Source organism: Zootoca vivipara, chromosome 8 (genome assembly GCF_965207765.1).
Source record: "Zootoca vivipara chromosome 8, rZooViv2.hap1.1, whole genome shotgun sequence".
In the NCBI taxonomy this organism is placed as follows: Eukaryota; Metazoa; Chordata; class Lepidosauria; order Squamata; family Lacertidae; genus Zootoca; species Zootoca vivipara.
The window spans coordinates 78295813-78310596 of record NC_142591.1 but is presented as its reverse complement, the minus strand read 5'-3'; the positions used below and the strand labels follow the sequence as shown (position 1 = coordinate 78310596).

Sequence of the window (14784 nt, the reverse complement as noted above, 5' to 3'; positions counted from 1 at the left end):
GAAGAAGAAGAAGAAGAAGAAGAAGAAGAAGAAGAAGAAGAAGAAGAAGAAGAAGAAGAAGAAGAAGAAGAAGAAGAAGAAGAAAGGGGGGAGTTTGGATTTGATATCCCTCTTTATCACTACCCGAAGGAGTCTCAAAGCGGCTAACATTCTCCTTTCCCTTCCTCCCCCACAACAAACACTCTGTGAGGTGGGTGGGGCTGAGAGACTTCAGAGAAGTGTGACTAGCCCAAGGTCACCCAGCAGCTGCATGTGGAGGAGCAGGGAAGCGAACCCGGTTCACCAGATTACGAGTCTACCACTCTTAACCACTACACCACACTGGCTCTCAGTGGAAAAGAGCCCTCTAAGGCTTTTTTTTTTAATGTATCTTTATTGTTTAAAAATTGTAAAACAAACACATTACATGCAAACACATATACATACAAACATATATTTTACATTGATTTTGATGTGTTTTCTTAAGAACATAAGAAGAGCCTGCTGGGACAGGCCAATGGCCCATCTAGTCCCGCATCTTGTTCTCAAGGTGGCCAACCATTGCGGAAACCTACAAGTAGGACCCAAGCACAAGTGAACTCTCCCCTCCTGTGGCTTCCAGCAACTGGTCCTCAGAAGTATTGCTGCCTCCATCTTTGGAGACAGAGAACAGCCATCGTGGCTAATAGACACCAACAGCCCTATCCTCCATAAATTGTCTAATTCTCTTTTAAAGCCATCTGGGTTGGTGGCTTTCACTGCTCACATTTGGGAGTGACTGCACTGCTTTAAGAAGTATCTTCTTTTGTAAGTTCTGTCTACCTTTAAGAAGTATCTTCTTTTTGTAAGTTCAAGAAGGATACTGACAAGCTGGAATGTGTCCAGAAGAGGGCAACCAAAATGGTCAAAGGCCTGGAAATAATGCCTTATGAGGAACGGCTTAGGGAGCTGGGTATGTTTAGCCTGGAGAAGAGAAGGTTAAGGGGTGATATGATAGCCATGTTCAAATATATAAAAGGATGTCATATAGAGGAGGGAGAAAGATTGTTTTCTGCTGTTCCAGAGAAGCGGACACGGAGCAATGAATTCAAACTACAAGAAAGAAGATTCCACCTAAACATTAGGAAGAACTTCCTGACAGTAAGAGCTGTTTGACAGTGGAATTTGCTACCAAGGAGTGTGGTGGAGTCTCCTTCTTTGGAGGTCTTTAAGCAGAGGCTTGACAGCCATCTGTCAGGAATGCTTTGATGGTGTTTCCTGCTCGGCAGGGGGTTGGACTGGATGGCCCTTGTGGTCTCGTCCAACTCTATGATTCTATGATTGTATGATTCTATACCTAAACCATATAGAAATTCATTCATATACCTGTATGTTACTACAGCGGCAAGAATGTTACTCGCCCCAAAGTGGAAAGAAGCAGAAGTCCCAGCAAAGGAAGAATGGATACAAAAGCTTATGAAATATGCAGAAATGGCAAAACTTACCAGAAGAATAAGAAATCAAGGTAACATTTTTTTTCATAAAAGAATGGAAATGGTTTATTGAATATTTACAGATAATTTGTAATAACCTGCAGTTTCATAGGAGTATGTATTTAAAGAAGATGACTAAATGAGCAAATTAAGTTAATTTGGATATGCGAAAGATATTAAAAATAAATTTAAGGAACCGTAGGAAAAAGGGGAAGGAAGTCAAGTTTTGAAATGTCAAAATGATGGTGAAATTAGTGAAATTTTTAAACTTGAAAAGTGTGTGTATCTGTGTGTGTGTGTGTGTGTGTGTGTGTGTGTGTGAATGAAGTACAGTCGTACCTTGGATTCTGAACTCTTTGGTACTTGGATGTTTTGGCTCCCAAACGCTGCAAACCCAGAAGTGAGTGTTCCGGTTTGTGAACGTTCTTTGGAACCCGAACATCTGACGGGGCTTCCGCAGCTTCCGATTGGCTGCAGGAGCTTCCTGCAGTCAATCATAAGCCGCGCTTTGCTTTCTGAACATTTTGAAAGTCGAACGGACTTCCGGAATGGATTCCATTCATTTTCCAAGAAGACTGTACAGTGGTGCCTCGCTAGACGAATTTAATTCGTTCCACGGGTCTTATAACGAAAAATTCATCTAGCGAATCCCATAGGAATGCATTGAATTATTTTTGCCCATAGGAATGCATTAATTGAATTTCAATGCATTCCTATGGGAAACTGCGATTCGCTAGATGAATTTTTCATAAAACGAATTTGTCTCGCGAGGCAACCTCCGTTCGAAAAATCCTTTCGTTAAGCGGAAATTTCGTTAAGCAGGGCATTCGTTAAGCGAGGCACCACTGTATCTTCTTTTATCTATTTTGTTCTTCAGAATGAAGCACAGGCCAGATAACCCAACAGAGCTGTTCTAAGGCTCTAGTTTTACATACCACAGGATAAATGCTGTCCTTCCTTTCTTGTGCCAAGAAGTTCCTGCCCATTGGCATCCACACACCAGCACTGCCCATCCAGCTGACACTGGGTTGTCTTATAGGCTCCATTATCATCACAAGATGGCCTGTAACTCTGTTCGAAACGAATGGCGGTGGATCTTTCAGTTTCACACTTGGAGGGACCTGTGAAGGAAACAGGAGGAAAAGATGGGAGCTAACCAGAATGGTTTGCACTGACTTCTGTGTTCGACCAGCAATCAATCCCTAAAGAGCTTAGAACCCAATTGCTTGTCATTTTTATTTACATATTCATAACTCCACTTTTGCTTAAGATATCACAGGGCAGTAAACAGACTAAAAATGCAGTATTACAATAAAAACATCAAACACATCAGCAAGATCCGTTTGGCAAAGAATCTCACATTTGAATGGTCTGTCTGAATAGTAGAGATTTTAGAAGGTGCCTAAATGCGAGCAGGGATGGCTGTTGACAAATCTCTAATGGCAAGGAGTTCCACAGGGCAGGGCTTGCCACACTAAAGTCTCAGCCCCTGACAGAGGCCAGTCAAACCTCAGGACCACCAAAAGTGACCCCATCAGAAGAACTCAGCAGTCGAGGTGGAGCATAAAGAAACAGGCAGCCCTTACTTTACAGCTTGGGTGAATTAGATGGAAAAGGTCACTTGCAGTTTATGGAGTTCAAAGGTTTAGTTCACACAGGAACTATTTAGAGGACGAGTGGAGATGAGAGAGGGAAAATAGAAGGCATACTGTCCGGAGAGAACAGCAAACAAAATGTCTCAGCTTTTAGGGGTGAAGTTAACTAAGACAGAGATGCTTACAAACACGTGGTGGCTAGATTGCTACACAAACCCTTATGTGATTTAAACCGAACACATGCATTAACTAGTAGTTCAGGGGGAGGAAATGCATTTGCTTTCCTCCAACACTCTGGGCCTTTGTGAATTTACACAAAAACCTTGAAGTTGGTAGCCTATTGGTAACTATAACTAACTTCTGGTGATGTGCTGCCTCTTTTCTGGAGATGCATAAATAGCCACCTGCCAAAGACCATGGGTCAATACTTCATCTCCTAGTGGACGGCAAACAATATACCCTTTCTGGTGCTGCTTACAGCTCCCATCTGCTAGCCAATGGCCAGGGAAGACAGGAGCTGTTGTAGTTTAGCAGCATCTGGAGGATAAAAAAGGTAAAGGGACCCCTGACCATTAGGTCCAGTCGTGACCGACTCTGGGGTTGCGCGCTCATCTCGCATTATTGGCCAAGGGAGCCGGCGTATAGCTTCCAGGTCATGTGGCCAGCATGACAAAGCCACTTCTGGCCAACCAGAGCAGCACATGGAAACGCCGTTTACCTTCCCGCTGTAGCGGTTCCTATTTATCTACTTGCATTTTGACGTGCTTTCGAACTGCTAGGTTATATAAATATATATATAAAGATTGGCTCCCTTTGTTTAAATTTAGTGCATTCAAGTTACCATGCCTTACAGTCTTAGGTGCTACATACATCTGAATCTGCCCGTTGTAGCCAACTGCACTCCCAGAAAGCGTCTCTGCAGGGTCCTGTACATGCTGGTTTCAGTGAAAGAGGACACAGGCTCAAGTGATGCAAAAATAGTGTCATAAACATTCTCAAGTAGCATTTCTAGACCTGGAAAGGGAAATAGTCTCGTAAGTACCGGATCATGTGCTGAGATATTGCCCCCCTCCACAAAAAACAAACCAACCACGAAGGTAACATGCCTAAAAGAAAATCTGTTGTTCTCTTTTATAAAGCTCAATTTGCACAACAGAGCTCCCTCCTCTTCTCTAGTTCCCATACCATCAAATTCCCCTATAGAAGGCTGGGGGTCCCTCCAGAGCAGATTTTGGGGGAGGAGCAGAAAAAAACCCATTGCTCATATTGTGCTGGATGAATCCCATAATTCCCTATGTTTATAAGAAAAGCAACAAAACTGTATACATTTGGCACATGCTAAAAGTCTTTTTTTACAGCTTAACTATATTCATTGTTCTTGGTTTCATTCATCTGTATAGAATATTGTTCTTGAGACTTAAAGTTTATATGAAAACCTGCTTTGTAGTGTATGTATCGATTTTATGGCACAACCACCTGGCTATGCCAATTTAAAGCATTATACAAAAAGAGGAAAATTTCAGCATGCGCAATTAGGGGGGGATCAGGAAGATTCTAAAATCTGAATTCTGAGACATTAACATTTTGTTCTTCTTAGTCAAGTTGGTGGGGGAGGAAGCAGGTTTGAGGTGTTAGTGCTGAAATTTTTGACTGTGACATCTGAATTTTGCCACAAACAAAACAACAACAACAACAACAACAACAACAACAACAACCCAGAGTTGCAAAGTCGAATTTGACTTTCTCTCCAGCCATTGTGAATAATGGGGATTCACCACATGTCCAATGATTGTGCGAAATTTTGTATTCAGCAAAAGACCGGATTCAGCAAACACCTACCAGTGTCCTCCAGCTCTCGCCCTAGACTGTCAGCACAGTAACAGTACCCAGAGACTTCTGGGAACATGCGGCTGAAGGATCTGAACGTCAAGAACGCTTCTGGGAATCTAAAAGGAAAATCAATGTGCATCACAAGTGACATAGCAACCCCTCTCAATGCTTCCACACCCCATCTGATATTGAGGGGGAAACGGCGTTAAGATACTAGATTTGGGTTGGTCAGACATGCTAAACCTTCAAGGGTCCATCTTGGAAGGTAAAAGAAGTTAGCTTTGAAGGACACAATCGCCAGATCCTGTATGAACAGAGAGTTTGGTGGCAAAACGCCTGAAGATTTGCCCCACTACCTACTGGTTTGCCCAATCTATGAGGACTTAGCAGCATTCTCATTGAAAGATTTACATTTCTCAGTTGGGAGATCAAGTGGTTATTTGATTAACTTTTTATTAGGAGACAGGTCCTCCCTACACCTCTAGAAAAGTGGCCTGTTCTGCCTTTAGATCAGCAAATTTAGGGATAAAAGTTTTTGGGGGTGGTAAGTTAAATTCTCCAGGGGAGCAAACCCTTATCTGACGTAACATCTGGTTTTCATAATTATTTTAAGTGCGTAATGCATTTCATTCTGTTTTATTTTATCTTTCGTAACGGCTTGGGCTAAAGAAAATGAATAAAGATTAATAATAACAATTGTCTGGTTGCAGAATGTCGATAGCTAGAGACCACCATCTGAGCAATTTAATCTTTCGGGGTTGTTGCAAACCTCACTCTCTTCCTCACTGCAGCTGGCACATTCAAAGAAGCTAATAGCGTTACCAGAGCGAGACAAGATACCATCTCCCAAAATGCTGGTCCTGTAGTCTTCTACAGTTGCTGGGGAAAAAACAATTCCTTTCTTTGGAAGTTTGGATTGATTAGAAAGATCAACTTCATTCAGCCAGCCGTAGTGGCTGCTACATTTAAGGCTTTCCTGCCCTCTAGTGTCATTTGTCACTTTCAACATATTTTCTGTGTGCCTTTGCGTGAAAAAGCTCTGCTGAGTTCATTTAGGTCGGGGATGATGGCCAGGTGTTCTTGGGCTCCCATCTGTCTCAATCAGCAAGGCTGGTTGGGGATAATGGAAGTTGTAGTCCAGGCATCCCCAAACTTCAGCCCTCCAGATGTTTTGGACTACAATTCCCATCTTCCCCGACCACTGGTCCTGTTAGCTAGGGATCATGGGAGTTGTAAGCCAAAACATCTGGAGGGCCGTAGTTTGGGGATGCCTCTTGTAGTCCAACAGCAGCAGGAGGAGGAACACAAGTTCTCCTCCCTTGATTGCATTTCCCAGCAGTCCCAGCTTCTCATGTTCTTTTCTTCCCACCAATGTCCCAGCCCTGGGAAATGTGTGCCACCTCTCCCACAACACCCAGGGTCTTCGTAGTCACAGACCAACCATGAGGGCTAGAATACCTTCCCATATTTACTACCGTAACAGCATGCCTTTGACTCCTACCTGCTAAAATGGTGAACAAGGTCAAAGACCATCCTGTCCGTTGTGTTGATAAACTTGCACTGGACAGGCAGGAATTCTCCATCAGCTGAACACTGGGGCGGGCTCTTTTCTCCGACGTTGTGCAGGATGCGGCGGTCTCGGATCTCACATTTCCTAGGGCCTGGCAAACAAAAAGCATGGGGGTTTGCTAAGGCGTCACCGTCGTACATGGAGTCTTTGTGGGAGGGGAAAACGCTCTTGCAGATTTTATCTCATTACTACAGAATTCCTGTTCTTGGCATCTGTCTGTCTCGAGAGCCAACGGAGTATGCCTCCTTTTTGGGATGCAAGCCTGGGCAGTGTGTCTGGAGGTCCTGGGCTGCCCAGATGACAAGACCCCCCCCCTTTTGACCTCACTGACGTGGTTCAAAGGAAAGCAGGGCAATACATTTTGCACCAGCTTGGCTGCAGGAGTTGCCGAAAGGAGACGTACAAGATCTCCAACCACCTTAGGGACTCCACTCCAGATTTGTGTAGGGTTTACTCCTCAGACTTGTCTTCTCACAAGGCAGCAGAGGTTTAGGATCAGAGTTTTCCTTCTTTTAGAGGGACTACCTTCTCAGGTTAGCCAGCCCCATCTGACCCTAACTTCCCTCTACAGCACATGTAGAAACTGCCTCCTTGACCATTGAATCATAGAATCGTAGAGTTGGAAGAGACCACAAGGGCCATCCAGTCCAACCCCCTGCCAAGCAGGAAACACCATCAAAGCATTCTTGACATATGCCTGTCAAGCCTCTGCTTAAAGACCTCCAAAGAAGGAGACTCCACCACACTCCTTGGCAGCAAATTCCACTGCCGAACAGCTCTTACTGTCAGGAAGTTCTTCCTAATGCTTAGGTGGAATCTTCTTTCTTGTAGTTTGAATTCATTGCTCCGTGTCCGCTTCTCTGGAGCAGCAGAAAACAACCTTTCTCCCTCCTCTATATGGCATCCTTTAATATATTTGAACATGGCTATCATATCACCCCTTAACCTTCTCTTCTCCAGGCTAAACATACCCAGCTCCCTAAGCCGTTCCTCATAAGGCATCGTTTCCAGGCCTTTGACCATTTTGGTTGCCCTCTTCTGGACACGTTCCAGCTTGTCAGTATCCTTCTTGAACTGTGGTGTCCAGAACTGGACACAGTACTCCAGGTGAGGTCTGACCAGAGCAGAATACAGTGGTACTATTACTTCCCTAGATCTAGATGCTATACTCCTATTGATGCAGCCCAGAATTGGGAGTCCACTCAATCCACCAGAGCCTTTCTTTGTATGCAGAGGAAGTCCCTAGCTCACAGAGGGTCTGAGACCCATCGGCTACCCTCACCTGGTTTAGTGGACCAGTCAAAGCCGCTCCCGGGGTGTGGCTGCTATCGCATGCTGGCATCTTCTAGGAGCCACAGGTGAGTGCAGGGTGGGGACCAAAGGTGGCCAAGCTGCCCCAGAAGGAGCATGACGTGTCCCCCACCAGAAGTACTACCCCTCCCCTAACACCCCACACTGCGCTGCAAACTGGGATGTCCTCTGTTTAAAATCTTGATTCTACTATGAATAATGGCTGGCAAGGAAGGAAGGAAGGAAGGAAGGAAGGAAGGAAGGGAGGGAGGGAGGGAGGGAGGGAGGGAGGGAGGGAGGGAGGGAGGGAGGGAGGGAGGGAGGGAGGGAGGAAGGAAGGAAGGAAGGAAGGAAGGAAGGAAGGAAGGAAGGAAGGAAGGAAGGAAGGAAGGAAGGAAGGAAGGAAGGAAGGAAGGAAGGATAAATGGACCATCCCATTTTAACAGAACATGACTTACATCGCTTGGGCTTCCCTCTCTGCCTCGTGCCGTAAACCTCCATCCCTTCAGCATCCACACACCAGCACTGACTCAGGCCAGGGTCACATTGTATGGGGTCAAAGTCACCGGAATCCAGACATTGCGGGATGTAGGAAGCTGTGCTGCCATTGGTGGTCCGACCAAGCAGGTTCTGCTGCTTCTGCAGCTGGCAGAAGGATAAACCTATGGCAGGGAAGAAACGTCATTAAATCTGGGGTTATTTCCAGGCTTTGAGATATACCACCCCCAAACTCTCCTTATTGTCAGGAGTGGCCATGTGGCCACTGGAAGTAGGGTTGCCACCCATCCCTAGGAAAGCAGGATCGCCCCGTTTTTGGACAAAAGTGCCCCCAGTCCCATTGGGACTTCAAACAGGAAGCCTTTCCCCCCCGTATCTGAGCTCGACCAGCCAAAAATACCCTTTGTGTCACTGTTGGTGTGGCTGAAGAGGAGCCCAGCCAGGAGCTCGTGATAATAAAGAAAAATAAACCTTGCATGGTTTACTTACAAGCTACTGAGTATCCGGTCTGCTTGCTCCCTGCTATTTCAGCTCCATTGCCATCTACACACCAGCAGGAAGCATCCTTCTTCTTGCACTGGATGTTCCTGGTGGACAAATGATAGATTTCCAGTGTCACACCAGGCAGTAATAGCTGCCCATCAGAGGTTCTCAAGCTTCATCACTGCAGATGAGCTCAAGGGCTGTCACCGAGTTTTAAATGTTTGAAGTTTTATTCTCTTTAATATTCTGTTGGAAACCCAGCCAGATGGGCGCGGTATAAATAAGAATAAATGATGATGATCAAACACCTTCAAAAAAGTTACCTGGCCACACTACAGCCTTACTGAAACCCTCCTGCACTGTATGGACAAATGTAAGAGGGGCTGAGGAAAACAAGGCAGCGGGTGCCAGCTATGTGCTAGAGTCCTGTATGTGGTAGAGTCCTTAAAGTGGTAGAATAGGCTGCACCACTTTGCAATGCAGGCGGCGGGGAATCATGTTTTCGAATGTAAAAATGCAAGGCTCGTCACAAGTAGGGAACTAGCACAGCAAGAAGGAAGCCAGGATAAAACCTCTCTCCCTGGTATGACTGGAGATACATAACTATTGGGATTTTATTTTACTGTAGAACTCTTTTATTAAAAATGGCATCTCCTACCAGTAAGCCCAGTGTGACACAATCTGCACTTCTGTCTCAGGATTTAGATTCTACCACTTTCTACTGTTCATGTGCACCAGGCCTAGGTGATAAACCTTGGCATGCTATGCTGGGAAATGGGGCCATGACTCAGTGGCACAGCGCATGATTTGATTGCAGGAGGTAATAATAATAATAATAATAATAATAATAATAATAATAATAATAATAATTATAATTATTATTATTATTATTATTATTATTATTATTTATACCCCACCCATCTGGCTGGGCTTCCCCAGCCACTCTGGGTGGCTTCCAACAGAAATATTAACATACACTAATTTCTTAAAGATTAAAAGCTTCCCTAAACAGGGCTGCCTTCAGATGTCCTCTAAAAGTCTGGTAGTTATTTTTCTTTTTGACATCTGGTGGGAGGGGTGGGTGCCACTACCGAGAAGGCCCTGTGCCTGGTTCCCTGTAACTTGGCTTCTCGCAGCGAGGGAACCGCCAGAAGGCCCTCGGCACTGGACCTCAGTGTCTGGGCAGAGCGATGGAGGTGGAGACGCTCCTTCAGGTATACTGGACCGAGGCCGTTTAGGGCTTTAAAGGTCAGCACCAACACTTTGAATTGTGCTCAGAAACGTACTGGGAGCCAATGCAGGTCTTTCAAGACCGGTGCTATGTGGTCTCGGCGGCTGCTCCCAGTCAACAGTCTAGCTGCCGCATTCTGGATTAATTGTAGTTTCTGGGTCACCTTCAAAGGTAGCCCCACGTAGAGCGCATTGCAGTAGTCAAAGCGAGAGATAACTAGAGCATGCACCACTCTGGTGAGACAGTCCGCGGGCAGGTAGGGTCTCAGCCTGCGTACCAGATGTAACTGATAAACAGCTGCCCTGGATACAGAATTAATCTGCGCCTCCATGGACAGCTGTGAGTCCAAAATGACTCCCAGGCTGCGTACCTGGTCCTTCAGGGGCACAGTTACCCCATTCAGGACCAGGGAGTCCTCCACACCTGCCCGCCTCCTGTCCCCCACAAACAGTACTTCTATCTTGTCAGGATTCAAGCTCAATCTGTTAGCCGCCATCCAACCTCCAACCGCCTCCAGACACTCACACAGGACCTTCACTGCCTTCACTGGTTCTGATTTGAAAGAGAGGTAGATCTGGGTATCATCCACATACTGATGAACACCCAGCCCAAACCCCCTGATGATCTCTCCCAGCGGCTGCATATAGATGTTAAAAAGCATGGGGGAGAGGACAGAACCCTGAGGCACCCCACAAGTGAGAGCCCAGGGGTCTGAGCACTCATCCCTCACCACCACTTTCTGAACACGGCCCAGGAGGAAGGAGCGGAACCACTGTATGACAGTGCCCCCAGCTCCCAAGCCCTCTAGACGGTCCAGAAGGATGTTATGGTCGATGGTGTCAAAAGCCGCTGAGAGATCCAGCAGAACTAGGAAGTAGCTCTCACCTTTGTCCCTAGCCCACCAGAGATCATCGACCAGTGCGACCAAGGCAGTTTCAGTCCCATGATGAGGCCTGAATCCCGACTGGAAGGGATCCAAATGGTCTGCTTCTTCCAGGCGTGCCTAGAGTTGTTCAGCAACCACTCGCTCAATCACCTTGCCCAAGAATGGAAGATTTGGGCGATAGTTGGCCATATTGGCCGCATCAAAAGATGTTTTTTTAAGAAGCGGTTTAATAACCACCTCTTTCAGCAGGTGTGGGAAGGCTCCCTCACAGAGAGAAGCATTCACCACCCCGCGAAGCCCATTGCCCAGCCCTTCTCAGCTAGCTTTTATAAGCCAGGTTGGGCAAGGATCAAGGAGATAGGTGGTTGGTTTCAATCATCCAAGCAGCCTGTCCACATCCTAGGAGGTAACAGATTGAAATTGATCCCATGCAATTTGACTAGACAGTACTCTAGCACTCCCTCGCCCCGGCCCTGCTCCCATGGTGGTCTACCTCTTCCCGAATCTGAGCGACTTTATCTGCAAAAAACTTTGCAAAATCATTGCAGGAGATCATGTGGCCCGTGCTGGGCCCTGATGGAGCAGGTGGTTCCGCTAAATTGCGAACCACCTGAAAGACTCTCCTGCTGCTGTTTTCTGCGGATGCAATAGAGGCGGTGAAGAAAGTCTTCTACGCCGTCACTACCAGCGAAGGCTCGACACTGAGCTCTAACCCGTGTCCGGTCAGCTTCAGAATGAGTTTTCCGCCACTGGCTCTCTAGCCGTCTCAGTGATTGTTTCATTGCCCTCAGATCCGTGGAAAACCACGGGGCTGTCCGGGCTCCATGCAATTGGAGAGGGCACTTCGGAGCCAGACAGTCAATAGCCCTGGTTAACTCCACATTCCAGCGGGCCACCAGGGAATCAGCTGAAAGGCCATCAACATGTGATAAAGCATCCCCTACCACTCTCTGGAAACCATTTGGATCCATTAAGTGGCGGGGGCGGACCATCCGAATCAGTCCCATCTCCCTGCAGAGGGGAAGGGTTGCGGAGAAGTCCAGTTGCACCAGGAAGTAATCTGACCATGGCACTTCTTTAGTTTCACTTTTATTTAGTGTCACATCACCAGCATCCATTGGGGTGAAACCAGGTCCAAGGCATGTCCGCGGCTATGAGTTGGGCCAGACTTATTCAGGGACAGCCCCATGGAGGCCATGCTTTCCACGAAGTCCTGAGCGGCCCCTTGTAAGGTCATGTCGGCATGGATGTTAAAGTCCCCTAGGACAACCAAACTAGGTGTCTCCAGGAGAACATCCGCCACGACCTGAAGCAGCTCGGGCAGGGAATCCTTGGTGCAGCGGGGAGGTCGGTACACCAGAACGAATCCTGTGCTGCCCCTATTTCCCAATTTCCAGAACATGCACTCAGAGAACTGGGTCTTCCCAATAGGACGCCTGGTGCAAACTAATGACTTCCTAAAAAATCACTGCAACCCCCCTCCCTGCCCACAAGGCCTGGGTTGCTGTGCGTAAGAGAAACCTGGTGGACAAGCAGCAGCTAATACAGGCCCATCTGCTTCATCCAACCAGGTCTCCGTTACACATGCCAGGTCAAGTCCTCCATCCACGATCAAGTCATTTGATTTAGTCTTCATTCTTTGCATTCCATTCCATTTCATTCATTCATTCATTTATATACTGCTTAATGCAGTATACATTACAAAATAGACTGGGACATAGATGGGACATCTCATATTTTGGCAGGGAGAGTGTTCTACAACTCCAAGGCCACCAGTGAAATATTCTGCTTCTATGTCACCACAACCTGATCTTCATCAGGCCATCATAAGACTGACCAGGTACTATTTGTTCATCTTAACGCCCTTATACTGGGACTCAGCATTATTGTCTTCCTGCCTGAAATGTCTCATCATGCTATAAGCTTATTACCTGAACTGGCCATCTTCCAAGCACTGAGGGACATAGTCTTCGCCTTCTTGAAAGGCCTTTGCCCTTTGAAGCTCACATGGGCGAAGAGGCTGGCTTTCTGCCTGGTACTCTGAATGCAGGAAGAATATGCACAATTATTGGGGCAGCCGATCCCAACTTCATTCCAATAGAGCCGTTACACCTTTTGCCCATCATCCTACAGCAGGAATGGGGAACCTGTGGCTCTTCAGATGTTGGTGCATGCCAAACCCCATCAACCCCAGTCAACATGGCCAATAATTGGGGGTGAAGGGAGTTGGACTCCCAGCAACAACTGGAGGGGCCAGTTTCCCCCATCCTTCTCCTATGGGCCAGTTGAAGGATGGCCTGATCCTACAAAGGACATGGTTTCTATGCCTTCAAAAGACAGTGATTGAGAACCTGTGGCTGTTCAGATGTTGTCGGACCACAGCTCTCACCATCCTTGACCATTGACTGCTGCATGGAGCTGATAACACATGAACCTGTGACATTGATGATATAGGTTCTTCATCTTTGCTATACCTGTTCCAGCCCTAACCTTTCCTTCTGCCTTCCCTGGAAGAGTGGACCAACGGCAGTAGCAAGTCCATCTGGCTATTCCGTTTCTCAAAATATATGGTCTTCTGCATCCGTGGACTTTTGTAACGGTGACATTACAATTCCTGCAAATGTTGACCCACTTTTGACTGCTACGGTCACATGGAAGGTGGAGCAGGCTTGTTTTCTCCTGCCCTGGAGGGTAGGATCGAACCAATGGCTTCAAGTTGCAATAAAGGAGATTCTGACTAAACATCAGGAAAAACTCTCTGAGAGAAAGAGCTGTTTGACAGTGGAATGGACTCCCTTGGGTGGTTGATTACTCTCCTTGACTGGAGGTTTTTAAAGAGGTTGGATGGCCATCTGTCAAGGATTCTTTAACTGCCATTCCTGCACTGGATTAGGTGACCCATGTGGTCTCTTCCAACCCTACAATTCTCATCAGTGTCAAACTACAAGTATGCATGTAATTGATGCAGTTCTTGGTGTACAATACACAAACAATTAGGAAACTGTAGGTTAAGTGTACTGTACTTTCTACCCTTTCCCCAAGAACTTGGGCTTACAGTAGCAGCTTCTCAGCAATCTTCAAATCTAATGCCCTTTTCTACAAGTGCATACTTAAAACGGCTTTTGCTATCTCTGTACTTTTAATTCAAACACGAAACCTATCCGGGTGTTTGAAGCGACGCTCATGCCTACGTCACACTTAATTTGTTTTTAATGCACAAATTCCGTATTTTCAACTAAAAGGCATTCTTAGCAGCACTGGAGGATATAAACCAAGCTCTCGCCACCAGCCAAATACAAATCGCCCATCCACCAGTCCAGCTTTTGAATAGGGAAAGGCAAAGCCTGCACTCCTATTATTCTAAAATCAAGAGACACCTGTAAGCAAAGAAATGAGTGAAGAGTCACTTACCAAAGAGGTCGGCAGATGCTGTATTAACAAAGCAAAGCAGAGTGCTGAAAAGTAAGGGGCCCATTGTGGGCACAGTAAGACTGAGCCCCTCTGACCAGGTAGAGGGATCTTGCTCAGCCCACTCTTTTGAACTAAGCTTTTATAGCTGATGCTGCTCGGATACCTTCAGCTACGAAGTGGAAGACTGGGCACTAAAGTGGGCTAATGACGCAAATTTTGTTTCACAAGGGCCATTGAGTTGGCCCACTCCCACCTTAGATTTATTCCTTGGTTTCCCCCCAAGCAACATGAGTGTTTTTCCCCCAGCCACTTAGAAAAAAAGGACAGACCTGGAGAAGCATCACATGCGAAAAGCACAGGGGGTCACAGGACTCAAATGAATCAGCAAAAAAATTAGAATGGGCAACAGCACAATGCATACAACTGCCATATTTGCAGAACACTTTTGGATCCAGGAGCACAATCCCAATAATTCAGAACGAAAGACCACGTGCCAATTGCATCTTTGTGGCTTACATTACTGAATAGTTAGTACAATA

The 14784-nt window shown here is 46.4% G+C and overlaps 1 protein-coding gene across 1 annotated transcript in view; it reads right to left on the bottom strand.

Annotated features, from left to right (window-relative positions):
- TG (thyroglobulin) overlaps nucleotides 1-12899 on the bottom strand; it is a gene marked incomplete at its 5' end in the record, with an annotated part of 165695 nt that extends 152796 nt beyond the window's left edge. The window contains 7 exons of the mRNA XM_088676417.1: nucleotides 2387-2572; nucleotides 3917-4060; nucleotides 4886-4992; nucleotides 6378-6537; nucleotides 8195-8398; nucleotides 8724-8821; nucleotides 12766-12899. Coding sequence (XP_088532543.1) covers nucleotides 2387-2572; nucleotides 3917-4060; nucleotides 4886-4992; nucleotides 6378-6537; nucleotides 8195-8398; nucleotides 8724-8821; nucleotides 12766-12899 — 1033 coding nt within the window. The remainder of the gene's footprint in view (nucleotides 1-2386; nucleotides 2573-3916; nucleotides 4061-4885; nucleotides 4993-6377; nucleotides 6538-8194; nucleotides 8399-8723; nucleotides 8822-12765) is intronic.
- Between the last annotated feature and the right edge of the window lie 1885 nt (nucleotides 12900-14784).